The following is a 19,773-nucleotide window of genomic DNA, read 5'->3' as shown; positions in this document are numbered from 1 at the left end:
GATTCATCTTTAGAGGAACTGTTACCAGCCTAACCTGGGTTCTAAGATTCTCTGGCAAAGAATCAGGCATAGATGCAACAGGTGAACCAAAGGCCCAATTTTATTTGAATAACAGCAAATTAAAAATCAGCTGAGACTTCTCTTAAAAGCAGAGAAGACCCCAAAAATACAGTGTACATATGTTTTATAATGATACAAAGTCATAATATGCTACAATTCTATTGGTTGTTTGGATCCAGTCCCTCATTGGGTAGTGATGCCAACTACACTGATCTATTGGTTCCCTATACTGTACCCTGTTTCCGAGAAAATAAGACCTAACCTGAAAATAAGCCCTAGTATGATTTTTCAAGATGCTTGTAATATAAGCGTACCCCAAAAATAAGCCCCAGTTCAGTGAAACCCCACCCTCCACCATTGTGCAGCAACCAGAAGAAGATGACATGACTGTATTTGAATACATGTAGATTGTTGTACATGAAAAAATAAAACATCCCCTGAACAAAAATTAATATAAGACCCTGTCTTATTTTTGGGGAAACACTGTAGATATGCAGATTGTGTGCCCATGTGTCTTTGGCCTATGCCCATGATGCACCTGAATGTCTGGGGAAAGAATCTTATCTTTTGGTACGTTTATGTGTAGGCTTCCTGGCCCTGATATATGGCCTTCATTCTCCGGCTCCCTGGTGTGAAATGTTTTGGACTGTCATTCCTGGTTTCCTCCTGCCTGCATTCCAGGACCAGGCTATCTGCCAGATCAAAAGGAGGATGGGCCAAACAACTGTTGGAATGACATTCTGTACAGTGGTGCCTCAACTTACGAACTTAATCTGTTCTGGAAGATGGTTGTAACGTGAAATGGTTGTAAGTCGAAGTGCCATTTCCCATAGGAATGCGCTGAAATGCAATTAATCCGTTCTGGCCAGGAAAAAAAATCAAAAAACATACAAAACACTGCAAGACCCATCGGAAACGCGATTAATCCATTCCAGCCAAAGGGGGGGGGGGGGGGGAGAGAAAAACAAACCGTACAAGGCCCTTCAGAAATGCAAAAAAAGCAAAGCAAAAAGCAAGCAAACTGCAAGACCATCAGAAATGCAAAAAAAAAGCAAAGCAGAAAGCAAGCAAACCGTGCAAGACCCATAGGAAATGCAAAACAAGCAAAACAGAAAGCAAGCAAACCGTGCAAGACCCATCGGAAATGGGGGGGAGCAAAAAGCAAACAAACCCCCAAGAACCATTGGAAATGGGGGGGGAACCCAAAATGCAAGCAAACCCCCAAGACCCATTAGAAAGCGGGGAACCCCAAAAAGCAAGTGTGGGAGTACGCCATTGTGCTTAAGTGAAGCAGTTACGTACACCAGCAAGCTAGGAAACTTATGTTATATACCCATATATAGTAATGTTGTATAACCATTTACATGTGCAGTAAGATATGTAAGATATGTTATGTAAGTCCATGTACTTTATTGTGATTGGCTGTGTAAATTTTGAATTGCATTATGGGAGATTATAAAAAAAAGGGGCTACGGGCCAGGGAAGAGAGTCTTTTTACCCTCAAGCCATAATACACCACGGCTGACCGTATCGCTCCGGAACCCAATCAATCCTAATCTTTGTGTCCTGTGTGATTCTTCCACACCTGTGTGGCGGCCGGACCGCTACAAGCAAGCAAACCCCCCAAGACCCATCAGAAATGGGGGGAACCCCCAAAACAAGCAAACCCCCAAGGCCCATCAGAAATGGGGGGAAAACCAACCAACAACCCCGCAAGGCCCATCACAGCATCGAAACATAATCCCACCACCCAGCCCAAAACCACACTGCAAAACCCACCCAGAACAGTTTTTAAGAAGCAGAAAGCAGCACCTTACCTTACCAAGCAGTCCGAAGCCTCCTCCGATCGCAGTCACTCTAACCGTTGGAGCAAAAGAGCTACAAAGAAGCATCCTCTTTGCCTACCAATGGTTATCAATTTGAATTCCCTGCCTTTTCCCCCTGCCTTTTTTGGTTGTAATTTGAAGCTCTGGCCACAAGTCGAAGCAAAATTTTGTGGCTGGAGCTGGTCGTAACTCGAAATGGTTGTATGTCGAGACGTTCATAAGTCGAGGCACCACTGTACTATGTGTGAATGTTCCTGGGCCTAGTTTCTCTGAGGCCTGTGTTTCTCTGCTAAGGGTTATTCTAAGATCTAGTTTGATTCTGCTCCAGTATCAGAGCTGCCCATGCTCTGCACTGAAGCATTGTTTAAAAATACTGCTTGTTCTTCTCGTATCAGAAGTTGGACATCATAATGACTATTTTGACTTTGGATATGACAGCTCTGAATGATATAACCAGTCCCCTAGATTTTTTAACCATAGTTGCTTCCTCACTTCTTTTCCATTTTGTTATTTATTGAATGATTAGCTGAAACAGTATTTTTTGTTTCTCATTACAAGGCCAAAGTATCCTAGCGTCCTGCATGTTGTGTGTCAGTACATGTCCGCCTGCACACATTAAAAGCATAAATACATGTAAGAAGAGGAGGAGTGAAATATTTCCATGCCTCCATTATAAAGGAACTGTAACAATGAAGTTCTGGCATCATTTCCTGCTATTCCTTTGTCTTTACTTATTTGCTTTACTGCTCCTGTGTTAGTCAACCTTTTATTCCACTAAATTCTTACTATCTATCCTCTGATAAATCCACATTTAATGTTTCCCTCTCTTATTGTTGCTTTTATAATTATTCACAATTCCAAGCCAATGAGAATACATAGCTGGGAATAAATAACACCATGACAGCCTTACTCATTACAAAAAAGGGCAGGTGCCGTTTATTAGGTACTCCTAACTGCATCATTCAAATTAACTACACCATGAGATTGTTGTAAATGAGGCTGTCTCAGCCACAGTCCCCTCTATGATGATTTGTGAGGATTATAACAATGGTTTTGCATTTGAATAGAATTTTTAAGTATTTACAATGGAAAAAAACACAAATAGATCTAAATCATATTTTAGCATAAACTAAGATCTGCTTTATTGTTTGGATGATGAATATGGAAATCTCAGAGTTACTAAAGTCTTCAGTTTTCTGCTCTTGTCCAACAGCCACTTCCCACTTTAAGAACCAAGTGCTTTTTTAAAAAACCTTTGCACCTAAGTCTATGAAAAATTTAAAGAATGCAGGAAAAATGAATTGGGAAGCTTAGGTACCAGATCTATTTCTAGAGTACAGTGGACAATGTGACTAATCACTATGCCAGAACCATAAGAAAATACATAACCGACACATCCCTTAACCAAGAGATTAGAGGCTGGTTGTTAGAACGAGTATGTTCAAAGTGACAGATGCTCATAAGAGTTAATGCCAGAACTTTGTTAGAATTGCTTCATAGTGGGGGCAGGGGCATACCACCCTCCTGGTATCTTACATATATTTATTATTTTAATGTGTGCAGACAAATTCACAATAGGCATGTAAATTGGGCCAAGGTACCTCATGTAATTTTGTGCATGTCCCAGAATCATCTGATATTTTTGCATGGTAGCAATATTAAATGAATAAATAAATATTCTACTCTCAAACACACCCAAAAGTAGAAGCAAAGTATTAAGGTATATGCTATTTCAAATTACCTTAAGACCTTGTGTATAATTGTATCCTATTCATTCTACTTTCTGTAGGAATGGAATCCAACATTTCTTCTCTACACTACAGATACTATGTCATACCACCAAGAACATGCCTGATTTTGTCTGCTAAGCAGGCCAGGTCTAGATAGTCTTTGAAGGAGAGACCACCAAGGATGTTCTGGTAGGGCTAGGAGAAAAATCCAGCCTAAAACCCTGGAGAATTTATTCCTGAGTAAATATCTATAAAAGATCATTGTGGTTTAAACAGAGGCAAGGGGCTTGTCCCTTTCTCCTCTGCCTCTTTTAATGCTCCATAATGCCCTCAGGAGGTGTGAGAGGGATTGGAAATTTGTTCCCTTTCTAGAGCAGAGAAAAGGGTGAACAGATCTGCCCAGTCTCAACCCCTTTCTTTGGAAAAATTATCAGATGACGTGCTGCTTCATTAAAAAAAAGTTTTTACTTCATGCCTTTGTTCAGACAGACAGACAGACAGGACAGATAGAGTACAGCTACATTTGTACTTGTGTATCTTCAGAGAGCAGAAAATGGGGGAAAGAGGAAAGGCAGAAGGAGCAACAAGAAAGAAGAGGTGGTCTCAAAGATTCTGAGATGTGGGGGTAGAAACTCTAGGTTTAGTGGCAGGTACCAAACATATTCCCCACAGATACCCAAGGCTAAAGGAGAAGCATGCAAGATGGTATTATTCCTGGGGTGTAGGTGGCAGGATGATTTTGAGCAGGAAGAGTTGGTGTTGGATAAATGTGAAGAAACATTATCTGTGTGGAAAACTCAATTGGCAATAAACTTTCTCCACCATCAGGTATGTTTTCTAAACAGCAGTCTTTAAGGCCAGCATCCATGTGGCTGAAGATTTAAAAGGGGGGGGGGAATGCTTTAACTCTCTTGTATTTTAGGAGAGTGGCATCCCCCAAATTTTTTTACCACATGCTGTCAAGTATCAGTTACCTGTTTGTGTATGTAAGGAGCAAATTTTGGTGTACACCTGGAAGCACTGTTCTCCAGATGATAAAGGGATGAGATATATACAACAGTGACTGAATTGTTCTAGAATAACCGATTCACTTCCAGATATACTTGCTACCTTTTATTTATTTCATCTTTGCCACCTTTCTGTTTCCATGTATCCATTCTTTTGTTTTTATATCCAAACACAATCTTCTTCTCATTGTGAGTGATATTGCTTCATTTACACTGGTTTACAGGAGTGCTGCTTTAGAGAGTGATACAGGTCAGGCCACAGAAAACATCAAAGTGCAAGCTAGCATCCATGAAAAATGATCCACAGAAAGAAGTGCAGTTTAACTAGAAGATGGGGAAATCACTATTCTCATTTAATTATAGGTATTTAAAAAGACATTTATGTTCTGGTTCTGCCCTCTGAATGATTGTCCCAATGGAATACTGCGTCCCCAGCTGGTTTCTTCCTTCTATTGGCAATTGGGGCCACTGATGTCTATGTGATGCATCAGCTGACATGCAGCACAGAAGAAGCTGTGGACAGAAACTGCTTTGTGGCTTCTTTAGTGATATTGGTGGACCTTTGGGGCTTTCTAGAGACGCATTGCCTAAGAGGAACCGGAGACCAGATGGAAACATGCTGCTAAGCCTAGCCTTCTGCTCTCTTGATCTTCCTGCCTGAAGCAGCATTGTTGCAGGTGTTTGAGCTGTTCTTAACCATCAAGCATCATTATCGACTGGGTGGATGAGAAAATAGAGATAAAAGGAAAACTTAAATAACTCTAACTTATACTGTACTTCACTTGTATAAATTATACTTTGCATGCACGACTCCAGATGTTAAACGTGAAGCCACATTTCACAGTAGACTGTATGGGCCCTATCAGAAAGAACTGTTCTTGCCAGATACTGTAAGTGAAACTGATATATAGCCTCCTCTTCCTCCTCAGTAGGGGCAGAAATAGTAAACAAATGCAGCAGCTTTTTGCCACCTTTACATCATGAATCCACATAATCTAGGAGCCCTATCTTGGGTCATTTCAACCATTCAACGGGTGGATTCAAAAGGGCAGCAAAAAGTCTGTGGTGTACCGTAGTCTCTCTCTCTGGACAGTGGATGTTGATTTGTATGCTGACTTCCCCCTTCTCTGCAAATAGGAAGAAGGCCCACACAAATAAAGATATACACTTGGAGGGCTCTCTCTAATGGGACAGGAACGCTGGCTGCCCAGGATTCTGCCCTAGCAGTGGTTCTCAGAGTCAGCTCCCCAGATGCTCTTGGACTGCAATCCCCAGAAATCCTGGCCAGGATACCAAGTGGTAAAGGTTTCTGGGAATTGCAGTTCAAGAACATCTGGGGACCCCAGTTTGAGAACCACTGAGTATCGTACATATATCCAGATGAGCGGGATATATATATATATATATATATATATATATATATATATATATATATATATATATATATATATATATATATATATATATATATATATATATATATATATATATATATATATATATATATATATATATATATATATATATATAAATAATAATAATAATAATAATAATAATAATAATAATAATAATAATAATAATAATAATAATAATAATAATAATAATAATAATAATAATAATAATATGTAGGCCTCCTTCAGGCCCGCAGTGGAAGGGGTTCATTTGTGGACCACTGTTGGCATTTAGGGATAAGGCCATGTATTATGATTTGAATTAAATTTGTAGAGCAGGATCTGTGACCACCAGATCATATTGGACTACATCTCCCATCAGGCTCAATCAGCATAGCCAACAGGCAAGGATGCAATTCAGCATCCTGCACAGGGTCCTCCACAGGCTTCCAGTGATTGACATGACAATGTTATACCTAATGCAAGAATTAACCACTTTGACTTAAATCCTGAGAAACTTAATAAAAATATACTGTATTGACATACACTGTTGTTATGTGCTGTCATGTCACCTCTGATTTATGGTGACCCTATGAATGATCTCCAAAATGTCCTGCTCAGATCTTGTAAACTCATTGTGGATCTATCCTTTCAAGGTTTTTGCAAAAGCCTTTTTGAAGTCAGTGTTGCATCCTTGCTATCTAATCATAATGTTAATCCAGGAGATTCTTTAATAAAAGGTGAAAGATTTATACAATCTAAAGAGAAGCCAGAGGATATCCAGGAGGTTCTTGCTGTCTTTTTCTTCTAGGTAAACTTACCTGCTAGATTTCTTGGGATAACATTGTGTTTTCTTGTTTCTCCTACAGGTATAGTTTTTCTCTCCGTGCTTTAGATTTCTCTGTATTATATTTTTATTCCTTAAAGGCTCTTCACTTTCCTTTTTATTCCTTCGTTCTGCATAATTTCCTTTCCTAATCTTTTCTGTGCTTTCTTATTCTTATTAAACTGTAGTTGATGGGGGAGTGTAGCTTCATTGTGTAACAAATAGAAAATTGAAATGAATAGGGCCCAGTTGTTATTTGTCATTGGGAAACAAATAGCAGAGGAGCAGAGGGAGTTGTGGAAGAGAATATATTAATTCAGAACTCATCAGATAATTCAGAAAACATTTGCAGGTGCAGGAAAAGAAAATATTTAGCTAAGCCACTGTCTAGGACCGAAGGAAAACAGAAGCCACCTTATACTAGCTCAGTTTTTCTATTGAGCCCAACATTGTCACTTCCTGAGGCAGGGGCTCACGTAAAAACATGTATTTGCTAATAATACTTAGCCACCTTTTTTAAAAAAAGCAGGAGGTGCCAGAGGTTAAACCTGGGTTCCTCTTTGTGCAAAGCATGTCCTCTGCCAGTAAGCTTTGGCCTCTATGGTCTGGCAGCATTACCTTTACTTGGAATAATGCTTTGCAGTGCTTCTGGCACCTGCCGGAGTGTCCGAAGCTTGAAGAGCTGCTCGTATATATTTCTTTCCATGTCTTCTGCCTGTACAGATTAGAAGGGAGAATCCAATTCATACCTGTCAGACTACCTTGGTAAAGGAACAGAAACGCCCCTCTCCACCGCTGGCCCAGTGTGAGCAGTCCGTCATCTCAACTATTGGTGTGTGTGTGTGTGTGTGCATGCACGCATTTGTGTGTGTGTGCATTTGTGTGCATGCAATTGCAGCAGTGCATCATACACATCTGATTCAGGTCAAATATTTTTTTTCTTTTCCTGGTCTACTCCCCCCCCATGTTTTGCATATTTGCCTGTTCAGATATTTGTGTAGAGTAGTGGTATTTTGGTTTATTTGTTTTGCTAATGGCCATAGGTCCACACAAAAATGTTAAAGTGCTAAAAGGGCAAGACATTTTTTTAAAGAATTGAAGGGGATGGCTTGCAGGTGAAGCTAGCTACTGAGTTTTGCTCTTGTTGACCCAGCTACTTATTTTGGGAGTATGATTATTTCAGTCCCTTTCTAATTGTTTTTGTTATGGATTGTCTTTGTGGATTACTGTATTGTATAACTGACTGGATAGCTCAGTGAGTTAGGTACCCTGGTACTTATTTGAGGAGTTTGAACTCCTGGGGCTGGGAGTTCCGTTCGGTACTGTACTTCCCAGGAGAACAGCTAGCCCGTGTATTCTTGGGAAGCTGCTTGTCCTCTCCTCTGTACTTTGCTTAAGCAAAGAGATAGCTTAAGCCATCTGCTTGTGTTCAACTGCAGTGATCACACAAAGTGGAACAAAACCAAAACAGAGTGATCCTATCCAGGACATACAAACCATAACCCCTGACAAGGAGACAAAAAGGTCTGAGTAGATAAAAATCAGGGTTGGTTTGCAATGGCCTGTATGTCATGTGGTTCCCAGGAAAAGGAGTGATCCACCCTATCTCCAGCCTCTCCCCACACTGCAGGACAAATCCTTGTTTGATCATACTTTCAGTCAACTCATCACTTTCATGATGAAGAAAAAAAATCTAGTTTTTCCTTTGCAGATATTAAACTATACTCTCACCTTATCCCCCATTAATTTGTCTGCCTTCCCCAGGAGAGAATATCCTAGGAGGACTCCAGCCTCACTCCGTCTCCTTAATGGATCATACATGGAGAGCAAAGATGTCTGCAGAAAGGTTCTCTTCTGATCTTCTGTGAAGATCTTCCTGAACAGCTAAGATCAACATGTGGTTATTGCTATAAAACAGTAAGTTTAGAGTGTCACTCAGGATTTAATTTTTAAAAAAAAAAAATTAAGCACTAGAATAGAACAAATGTCTAAAAAAGTCTTAAACACCCCTAACTAGAGAGCTTCCTTTTCAGAGACTCAGTTCAGCATATAGTATTTCTTGAGTGGAACAGTGAATTTCAGAAGAGCAAACAATGAAAAAGGAGGCTGGTTTTCCCAATGTCTTGCAGCCCCACACTGTATGCCTGTTAAAAGTCTCTGTTTCAGGACTTGCTAACTTGAAATCTGAAAACCTTATTGCTGTATTTTGGAGAGGAGAAATGTTCTTGAAGAGCAGGGAAAGTAGAGTGTCCTTTTTCACACTGTCCCTCTTGAGATATCATTGTATAGTTTAGGAAGTGTATGTATCCCCCAACCCTACATCCCACTTTGTATACTGCATCATCTTACCCCACAAGATAATCCAGCTGGGGAGCCCAGTTTCCACATTCAAATGACACTTAATGTTCCCTCAAATCTCCAAATTTCTGTGGCTCTAGATGTTAATGAGCATGGCCACACCAAATCATGGTTTCTTCTCCTCCTCCTCTCCTCTCCCCCAGCATTGCTTTTCCAGTTTGCAAAACTATCTTATTTCTGCATAGCCAGGAAGTTCTTTACAGAAGTAGAAACACTGTGTTACCTATGGTAGCCCTGTTTTTCTGCCAAACGACCATAATTCATATTAGAAGGAATGGTATATAGGAATTTTTTAGCTCTTAGTCCCTTTTACATCATTCTAATCTTGGGACTAGGTTTCCAGGGTGGTGTAGTGAATTGAGCGACAGACAAAGGGAACTGTTTCAATCAAGGCAAATAACAGGACCCACATGTGCTTTTAGTTAGAATGAGCCATCCTTCCCATTTAAGAGCTGCTACATACCTTTCTGGCACAGCGGTAGAGCATGTATTTGTTTTGGTATGACTCTGTGTTATTCAAAATAATTGTTCGTTTAACCTGTGTGGATAGTTAACTCACATCAAAATGGCACTGCAGGCAGTGTTAACTCTGGGGACAAACCTGTGATGCTGTAGCATTGAAAAAGAGAATGGAGAAAGCCCCTCCTCTATTTTTTTTCTTTTTAAATTTTTTATATTTCCCTAACCGATACAGTGGAATTCTAAGACCAAGCCAGGTTGAGGCATTGCCATCTTGATGTGCCACATCTTCTTTTAACCAGAAAGAAAGAAAGAAAGTCTCATGAATGAGGTCCAAAAGAAAAGGCAGGGAAAGGGGCTCTGTTGATTCCATGGGCTCCACCCCACAGGGAAGGAGAGCCCCAGCAAAGCCTCGGTTGAGGAGAAAGGCTGGAAAAGGGGGTGTTTATCCCCCCTTCTCTCCCCCCTTTCATCTCAATTTTCTTCCCTCATGTTGCAGATGTCCTCAGCGGCTGCCTCCCCCTTACTCGTGGGTAAACCAGGAAAACCTTGCCTTGTATGGATCTGTAGCATGGGAGAAGAGGACTCAGAGCATCCTTCTGTTTGTGGACAGAAGGATTGTTCAAGTGAGAATTAAAATAGATCGGACTTAAGAAGCATGGACTGAAGTGCACCAAATTTCCGAGGGTGGGCAGGCCCTAAGAGCCTGAAGACCAGGGTTCAAATCCCCACTTGGCATGAAAACTCAACAGAGGAGTGGGACTGGTAAAACCACTCCTTGAATACCTAGAAAGCCCTATTAGGGTGACTATATGTCAGTTCTGACTTGACGGCATGTAACTAACTCATCATGGAACAGGTTGTCGTATCCCCTTAGTTACAACCTTGTCCTGCATCTCGATCCCATGCTGCTACAGGGGACTCTCTCCTTACCTCACCCACCCTGCAGGTATCCATATACGCTTGCAGCTTTGTCTCTGATTGCCGGCACCACAGCTCTCCTCCCTCCTTGGGACTCAGCCCTGACAGGGACAGTAAAAATTAAATGACTCTCTTTCCTTTTTATACGTCATGGAGCTTGCTGACATGATGGGTTGGGATCTTTCCTGTTTACAGGATCTGAGGATTTCTTTCCAAAGTGCATTGTCTGATACCTTGGGTAACGGATTGTGGCTGTGGTGTGAGGGAAAACTTGAGCAATGAAGATTTCAGTCTGGCTTATGAGCAGATATACCAAATGCTCTGGGCATGATACCCTTGTCCTGTGTTTATGAAAGGCAGGGATGGCAAAATATGTTTATACAAAGAGCGCATTCTTGCCACCTACCTCTGTAGGTCAAGGAACATTAAAAAGTGTGAACAGGCCAAGGTAAGAATCCAAAGTATCCACATGAAGAAGACTGAATGACTCTCATCTAACCTTTTGAAGGGTTGGATAAGTGCCAGCCTTGAGACTCAGCAAACACAGGCTGAGCATGCAGGAGAATCCCTACTATCTCCAGTCACTGATGAGGGAGAGTGGGGGCACTTCTGGGTAGCTGAGCGGAGCTTGGTGGAGGGGTTCTGTGAAGAGCCATTGTGGGCCAGAGGGGGCCTTCTGCAATCCAGATTAGGCCTGTTGTGTGGGGGTTGGTTATTTATGTGTTATATTTATATCATGTCTTTCCACTACAAAGTTGCACTCAAGGCAGTTTACAGACTTTATCTTAAATGTTTTAAATGCTTTGAATATTTTTAAATGTTTTATTTTGATGTTTTGAGTTTATTGTTTATTTGTATTTTATTATTTCTTTCTTTTTTTTGTTATATTAAATGGTACTTGATGGTATTTATATGCTGTAAACTACCCAGAGTGGCCTCAGCCAAATGGGTGGTATAAAAATGAAATAAATCATAAATGGCACAGTCTACAGATGAAAGAGAGAAGAGCAACACAAAATGCAACTTTGAGGAGCAGGGGACTGCTTCTTTCCTGGTTCAGTCAGCTTTGTGGAAGAATAACTAGGAAAGAAGAGAGGCCATTTTCTCAGAGCAGCCTGCGATGCTTCTGCTTTAGGATCTACATAAGCAAATAGTAAAGAAAACAGTAAAAACCCCTTCTAGGAGAGCCATTTGGTTCAGTGCTGCCACGGTGGATTAGAAAGCATGGGAGGCGTTCAAGAAATGAAAACACATTGAGGTCAAAAGGAATATCCATGCCTTTAGTGCAGGTGAGTGTGGGATCAGGCCAGATTGAGGGCTGGGAGAGCTTAGGAGGCACCTTTAATTCTCTCCAAAACCTCAGAGCAGATATACTTTCACTCAGAAATGCTCTAAGATTCTTGGACTACAACCCCCAGAAATCGTAGCCAGCACAGCTAGTGGTGAAGGCTTCTAGGAGTTTTAGTCTAAGAACACCTTGGGGGTCCAAGGTTGGGAGCCAGTGCTCTAAAGGGACAGAACGGAGAGTAGTTAAGGTGTATATGAACCATGCAGGATAACATGTAGACCTGCCAAGCAGGCACCACTGACCTCATCCTTTCAAACATTCTTACCCATGTGATGAAGCAGCAGCTGATAAAGGCACTTGATGGCTTCCCGGGCCTGATGGTTCACATCTTCTAATGGATCTGTGATGCAGATTCCATACTGAGCCACCTGATGTCCCAAGGCAGGGAGTTCACCTGTCTTCTAATGAGAAAGAAAGCAGATAACAGGGACTTGATCTTCATTCCCAATTTACTGTCGGCTTATCCCTGTCTCAGCTGATCTCTGTTCCCACAAAGCCATGAAGAAACAGGCCTTCAGCTGCTGCAGAGAGTCTTGGTTTATGGGGTGAGATAACCAATGTGTAGGAGATAGCCTCTGCTCTGCATTTGACACAGGATGATGACAGAATGACTATAATACAGGGGAAGGGAGCTTCCGAAGGGCAATGATTATGTTGCATTGTCTAGAAACTGCACAGCTGTTGAAATCTGAGCCCTATTCAGGTATAAAGCTGGAAAATGTGCAAGGCTGTGATGACAGTGAGATGCTGGTTAAGCCTTGCTCCCCACCACCCCCATCCCAAACTCACCGTGAAGGTTTGCAGAGGCATTTGTTTGCAGTTTCAGCTGAACACATTTGTGGTGTTTCCCTGATCAGAAGCTCTGATAAAGCAGGGCTCCGATTCACGGAAATGCTGTAAGGATATTCAGCCGACCCTATTGAAAGGGTCCCCTGCAGATCTTTGTGACGAATTCATGAAGTTCTGCCTTACTTTTGAGTGGGGTGGGAACTTATGTATACATTCTGTCCCTGCCACAATTACAGCCCTGCACATTTCCAGGCGTAAAACCAGAAGAAATCTTCGATATTAGAAGATGCCAGTGCATTCTCTCATATCACAGAGAGCCCTACAAGACGGGAAAGCAGAAGCTTCTTACCCCTTCTATAGAAACAAGGAAGGAAAGGAATGTGTTGCAGTTTCAGATGTGCAGATACTAGCAGTGTTACCTCAGAACATAGGTGCAGGGCACATGCAGCCCATAGGCCATGTGTTACCTACCCCTTGTACACTCTAAAACTATATTGTCAGGAGGAAGACAATGGAGCAAAGTTCTTTGCCACCACTGATGACTCCTGCCAGTTGCTGTTGGTGAAGCAGAAGGCTCACTGACAGGCACAGCCAGGGGCAAAAACAGTTATTCCTCCCCCCCAACACACACAAGGAGACATGCGTTTACTCTGACATTCCTTCTCCCCACATCCCATTCACAAACTGGCAGAAAAGCAGAGAAATGCACCTTTTCTCCAAATTAGAAATGTTTCTGCCAGACCATGCTTTTATACCTTTTCCAAAAGCTCCAAAAGCTGCAGGCAGATGATGTATTACTTACATTTATTCCTTCATTTTCTCCCCCCCCACACACACATTAGGAGCTCATCAGGAAAGACCCAGAGGAAGGACTCTGACCCTTTGCCTCTGGTAAGCACGAAGAAGTAGGTTGGGCCCTCCTTTAATTTAATGGATCAACCCCCATTCTTTGCAATGCAAGATACCGTTCAACCAGAAATAAGATGATTGGGTTGGCCAGCTAGTACAAAACACTCCAGTGGAATTAACTTTAGTGGAAGGGCCATGGAGGCATAAATTTGAATGGAAAAAGATAGTGATGTCTTGAAAGCAGAGGCAACCTACATTTCCTAGTGCTGCCCCCCCCCACTCCCTACTTCTAGCTGAGCAATGAGCTTCTTCAGGAGGAAAAAGTTCCCATGGTCCTGGAGCTAGCAAGAGTCAGAAAGTCTAGCCTGGCCTGGAGGCACTCTTCCCCAGAAAAAGTGGAAGGAACATAAGCAATTGGGGACTTTTCCCCCTCAAACTTTTCTTTCTTACTCAAGGCCTTCAAGCTGAGCCAAAATGCAGGGCTACTCACTTGGAAATCTGGCAGCTGAATAGCATATTGAAGCAACACAGTGCTGCATCTCATGGCCCGGGCTCTCTCTTGTACATCTGGTGAATGAATCCAGAAGTTGATGTGCTATGGAAGGAAAGGTACTCTGAGAAGCTGGGCAGCATCTGTTTTTGGTTTGCACCCCACACAGTACCCAGTCTCTATTACTGAGAACTGTAGCAGGCTACACAAGAGTCTTTCCAGAGTCGACCCAAGATGGTTTACTGATGGAGATGCAGGACAAGGTGGTGCAGTCACCTCACCTACACACTTACTTGAAACAACCAAACTGGCTGTTGAATCTTGCTAGAGGGACAGGAACAGGAATGCAGTCTCTGCCACACCCGTGAGCAAAGCGTCCGCGAGAGACTCTGTTTCGCCCGAAGTGACATCCTCCAAAACTTGTTGTTTTACATCTCCCGCATATGCTGCCTCTCTTTCCCTAACACTAGGGCTGCCCTAAGTCTCTTGCTCTTCAGTACCCCATCTCTTGAGGCTGAATGTTTTTAAATGGACTGTATGCCTGTCAAGTTGATGCTTGTGCACCAGCATGTCTGTCAGCCCCCTTCGGCTGGTGGATGCCTGCTGCTGTTGCCCCAAGGTATGCCAAGAAAGCTTTACTGGATTCTACATCAAAATGCACAGGCTCTCCTATGGGAGCTCTTCTTTCTTACCTATAAATAAGTATATTGGTGCCTGATTTGGATTAGGCTCCCTACTCACAGGTGTGGAAGAGTTAAATACCCTCTAGCCAATTTCTGAAAAGCAAATTAAGCCTAATAAATATGGATCAATAAAGGTCTACATCATATAGTCAAGATGTCTACGTCATGGAGGTCTACCTCTTTTACCTGACTCTGATGGACCCAATTTGGATTGGGCACTTGCCTGCTTACTTATGGGTAAAAACTGAAATGATCATATGACTGCACACAATGCTTCTAATGTAGGGTCCAGTTTAACCTTAAGAGAGTGATTATATTATTTCCCTGCCAAATGCTCCTTTGTGTTAACAAGGCAAATTCTTCTCTTAAACTAACCTTTAATATAAACAGGAGATGGCTTGTGGTTGGAACTTCAGACAGCAGCCCCTTCAGCATAGTTTCCATTGTGTCTGAGGATGATTTGTAGAGAGCCTGCTGAGAAAGAGAGTTCTAGAGTAGATTGCCGAGGCTGCCCACAAACACAGCATTATTACGAAAAGGTTACTTTAAAGAGTGGGACGGGTGGTATGAGCAAGCAAAAGCTCTTCATTTACTTCATTTTTACCCCTTCATTTTTTAAAATTCTTCTTTCATTTAATTTATATCCTTGTCTTTCTGCTAAAAAGAAGCAAACTGTACATGAAGGCTGAGCAAAAGCAATAAAACACAATTTAAAAACAAAGCCCCGATTAAAACCCAGTGCATAAATGAATCAATTGAGTAAAAGACAGTTTAAAACAATATTAAAAAACACAGAAAACATCTAACCAATTAGATGCTGATCAACAGTAGACCATCTTATGTGCTGAGAGCCTTTCTGAATACAAATATCTTCATAAGAATACAAAGGTATTGAACACATATGCAAATATACCCCTGAGTTTTTCCTGAAAAGGACTTCCAGAGTCTGAAAGTGGCCATGGAGAAGGCCTGATCATTCATCAGTGGTATGATGTCTTATCTGCAGTTCACATGTGTGTGTGTTTGTTGGCACACCTCCACATAAACACACTGAATTGGTTTTTGCAGCTGCTGAAGCCCCAGTATCACAACTGTTTGCAGCAAGATGTCAATTAAATTTGGCAACACACCGGTATCTCCCGTCCTATTGGAACATTAATACAAGGCTCACAGGGAGAATCGTCTTCAAAAACTGCTGGGAATCCTAAGTTATTCTCTAAAAGGAAAGGGGCTTGTTTTAATGTTAAATTCTTTTATTCTACAACTAGAATTGAGGGGAGCGCACTAACTGTTACCACTACTTATGAATTTTGGTATAGCAAAACAGAAGTGGGTGCAACCTGAACAGGGATCCAGGAAATTGAAGTTCTGCTTAAAATATATGCAAGGAGACAGGCTATAGAAAGCCACACAACTTTCTTATTTACGGGTTAAACTACTAGAGGATACCTTTAACGTGTTATAGAACAGGTGGTCTCTTAAGGGCTGAAAGATGTCTTTTCGTCATAGTACATGTTTTTCCTCATCTATGCATCTTGCATTTAGCATGCTTTGTTTTGTGATTGGTCAATGGAAGGTAGCCCTTGAGCATAATTTGCAAGTCTGATTGTCAAGGTACTTATCTTTGAGGAAATCCTATTGTGGATAGGCTCACAGTTTAAGCAGAGGAAATATGCATTCCCTTCACTGATAACTTTGAGTAGTAAGGTTAATCTTCAGAAAGTAGTTCCATAGATTCAGAAAATAAGATGGACAGTAATGTAGCTAATTTCCTCCTTCATCCCTTGGTGGCATTTAATAAGACATATTTCTACATTTTTAGGACCTGAGGATAGAACAGTCCTTACCAATATGAGCTAAAGAACGAATCAGGCACTATGGGTCCATAGTAATATATTTGCCCCAGCTCTAAGACATTTGAACAGAATTTACCTGACTATGAGAACTTTCTTGTTCTATTTCCATGCTGAAAATGCCATGAAGAGCCAACCGTAAGATGCAGGACTCCAGCTCAGAATCAAGTGGAGGCTTTATTTTACTGATCAGACAAAGGGTAAAACGACTAAGTTATGAGGCAGTTTCTGAGAGGAGCTTGTCATGTGATTTCCCCTGGAGGATGATGTATTTGATATAGCCACTCATCAACTTGCTTTTTGCAGAGACCCCTGCAGTAGGTTCTACTTTTTTGTAAACAGTACAGTGGTTCCCAACCTTGAGTTCTCATGTGTTCTTGGACTAAAACTCCCAAAAGCCCTTACCATTTTCTGTGTTGGCCAGCATTTCTGCGATTTCTAGTCCAAGAATACCTGAGGACCCAAGGTTGGGAACTACTGCTCTAATACAAAATCTAGGGAAGCATGAGCACTATCTAATCGTTCCTATGTGATCCCATCAGCAGGAAGTGCCTAACGATGACTTTATCCAAATGTACCATCTACTGTATGAAATTCCACGAGGAAGTGGTGGAACAAAAAAAAAAAAACAAGGAATAATAAATGGCTAGATTTGTACTTAGAAAGGAATTATCATTTTGCAGTGGATGTGCGTTACTTCATGACCAGCACTGTGGTAGGCATGACCCTTCTACCGCTATCAGATTTGCCCTTCAACATTTGCATTTGGGTTTCCAGTATCTGCTGCAGCTCCAAGGAAAGCAAGGGCAAAGGGCCAAACCAATTTGGAGGGAAAAAGGAAAGAAGATACAGTACAGAACTAAATGTGATAAAAGATCACATTTCCACTGACTGAAGGGGGAAGGGAGGGGAGAGACAAGAGGAGCCCTTTAAAGTGAACGAAATTTGGTTTGGGGGCTTATTCCATTAAGAAAGAAAGAGGAGAGTGTTTGAGAGGTCTGTCTTCTGTCTAGCACAAGTCTTTAGACAGCAATTTATGGCATTTCTCCAGAAATCAGCAGGTATGGGATTCGGTAAATGCTACCGACTACCAATATTTCCCCCCTTATCCTCACTCCAGAAAAACATGGAGGTAAGAAACAACAATGCTGGTATGGCAGTGCCATAGGAAATCTTAGACACCTAAGGTTATATGCAGTGACCATAGAGTATGACAGGATTCCAGATGGCACAGAGTGGCCTGGCAGTGTCTCCATCACCATCTGAAAGAGACCAAAAGATACAATACAAAGAACGAAAGTCAGCATTGTGATGATGTTTGCATCCTTCATGTTCTTTGGTACTTCACCTTCCCTCTATCAAAGACAAAAGATTTCATACAGCTCAGAGGTGATGATCTCTTTACAGCACTTCAGCAGGGATGTTATCCTTCCCGGGCGAGAGAATCCAAGGCCGCTTTTATTTCTGCTAAAGTTGGCTCGCTGTCCAACTACAAAAGTTGGTTTGCTGTGATTTACTACTCCAGACAATAAATGTGGCCATTCTGTTTCAAATATGGCTGCATGTTTCTTCTCTCTTTCACACTCTCCCAAACTCTGTCTTTCAGGTGGGCAAAGAACAGGCTCTAGGCTCAATGTTGCCCCCCCCAGAGCCATTTTTTGCAGCCTTCCAGGCAAGCCCCCTTGTTAAAAAGCTCTCTATTTTTTAGCAATTACTACTACTACTATGAAGAAGTTGTTTCTGCTCCCGGAGGTCCCTAAGAACAGTGAGTTTTCATTAGGGGCCTAGGAAAGTTCCCTACACCCTCTAATTTAAAAAAAGCAAACAAACCTCAAAACCTGAATTACTAATCAAAGCAATTCACCCAATGGCTGCATAACAAGCATTTCTAGGCTAATGTGTGAACTTTGGTGGGGGCCTGGGATACAAATTCCATGCCCCAATAAGCCCCTGAACCTTCCCATATCTCCTCTCTCCCCCTCCTTAACATCTCTGGCTTGCTCCCCAGCTTTGAAGTTCACCGTTCCAAGCCCACCTCTTCAACACCACCTTTCCACCAGGTTTTTGGGGGCTGCCCCCTACTCACCACAAGTGCCTCTGCCAGCTCAGCCTTCGTGTAGGGGAGGTCCAAGGTGTCTTTGCCACTCTTCCGGGCCTCCAAGCAACTTGCTGAAATAGCACGAAGAAAGCTAATGTTCTCCTCGCTGTTGTTGAAGGCCATCTGGAAATGCATTTATGATTACTGGTACTTTATCTTTCTTTTAAAGTGTAATTGTGATATGACAGTGCCACAAATGTTTGATGCTGTCATTGATATATTGCGATGACCTATAGTTTTAAGCAATCAACCAATAAAGTAAAGTAATTGTTTATTTAGGAATTTGAAACACACACACACACACACACACACACACACACACACACACACACACACACACACACACACACACACACACACACACACACACACACACACACACACACACACACACACACACACAAAAAAGCCAGTATCTCAAATACCTAAATAAACAAAGAATTAGTGGCTGCTGTGCAGTTCCATAAGGCAACAGTCATGGCGACTGGCCTGGTCTGAGGATTCTTCAAAGACAGGCTTGCATTCCAAAGAGCAGTCAGAAGGGGGTCCCCGTATACCTTTTCTCCTCTGTGAACACATTGCATGCTGTTCATGATGATTTCCACATCCAATAGGCTGTCCTGCCCTGAATGTATTGATGGGATTGAAGTAGTTGCAGAGTCCAGGGTGTCTACTGTTGAAGCTGAGAGGAAAGAGATGCAGAAGACGGAGCGAGAAATCATCACTAGCTCTTTACAAAGGAGAGCAGCTGATGGTCTCCAATGCATGTAAAACATTGCTTGCTTCATAGAATCATAGAAAAATGAAGTTGGAAGGGGCCTATAAGGCCATCGAGCCCAACCTCTGACACGTGCCTTAATTACAACTCGGCTCCATTGCTATTATGCCTACTGCATAGTGATGTGTTTGAAGTGAGTTTGGAAACTTTGGCAGATATGAAACACTTCAACCAGCCTGCAGTCAGCTACAAGGAACAAAGATCCTCCCTCCTTGTACAACAGCTTAAACAGCTACCAGTCCATTTCTAGACACAACTGAAAGTGCTGGCTGTAATCTATAAAGCCCTATATGACTTGTGTCCAGGC

General features: G+C 41.9%; 1 protein-coding gene across 3 annotated transcripts; it reads right to left on the bottom strand.

The window, feature by feature from the left end:
* Nucleotides 1-4,102: 4,102 nt before the first annotated feature.
* Nucleotides 4,103-13,605, bottom strand: LOC144586530 (uncharacterized). Of its 3 annotated transcripts, XM_078384869.1 has the most exons (6): nt 12,716-12,802; nt 12,192-12,327; nt 10,591-10,679; nt 8,572-8,724; nt 7,459-7,555; nt 4,103-5,339 (listed from the first exon to the last, which is right to left on the bottom strand). In XM_078384869.1, the coding sequence occupies exons 1-6, from the start codon at nt 12,734-12,736 to the stop codon at nt 5,323-5,325; spliced, it is 513 nt and encodes a 170-aa protein (XP_078240995.1). In that variant the 5' UTR covers nt 12,737-12,802; the 3' UTR covers nt 4,103-5,322. The 3 variants fall into 3 exon arrangements, 2 of the variants coding, with proteins under 2 accessions (XP_078240995.1, XP_078240994.1); XR_013541399.1 differs by lacking the exons at nt 4,103-5,339; nt 12,716-12,802 and adding an exon at nt 13,518-13,605 and having other exon boundaries at nt 6,793-7,555; XM_078384868.1 differs by lacking the exon at nt 4,103-5,339 and having other exon boundaries at nt 6,793-7,555.
* Nucleotides 13,606-19,773: the final 6,168 nt, after the last annotated feature.

Source organism: Pogona vitticeps, chromosome 2, assembly GCF_051106095.1.
Source record: "Pogona vitticeps strain Pit_001003342236 chromosome 2, PviZW2.1, whole genome shotgun sequence".
NCBI lineage: Eukaryota > Metazoa > Chordata > Lepidosauria > Squamata > Agamidae > Pogona > Pogona vitticeps.
This window is presented reverse-complemented; position numbering and strand designations above follow the sequence as displayed.

What these genes read in the sequence shown, in the direction of transcription:
- LOC144586530 (XM_078384868.1), bottom strand. Translation starts at nt 12,736, where the DNA reads ATGCCTCTGCAAACCTTCACG. An exon ending in TGCCTCTGCAAACCTTCACG is followed by an intron (nt 12,328 to 12,715) that starts GTGAGTTTGGGA and finishes CTTTCTCATTAG; the next exon opens with AAGACAGGTGAACTCCCTGC. An exon ending in ATACCTGCAGGGTGGGTGAG is followed by an intron (nt 8,725 to 10,590) that starts GTAAGGAGAGAG and finishes TGTTGATCTTAG; the next exon opens with CTGTTCAGGAAGATCTTCAC.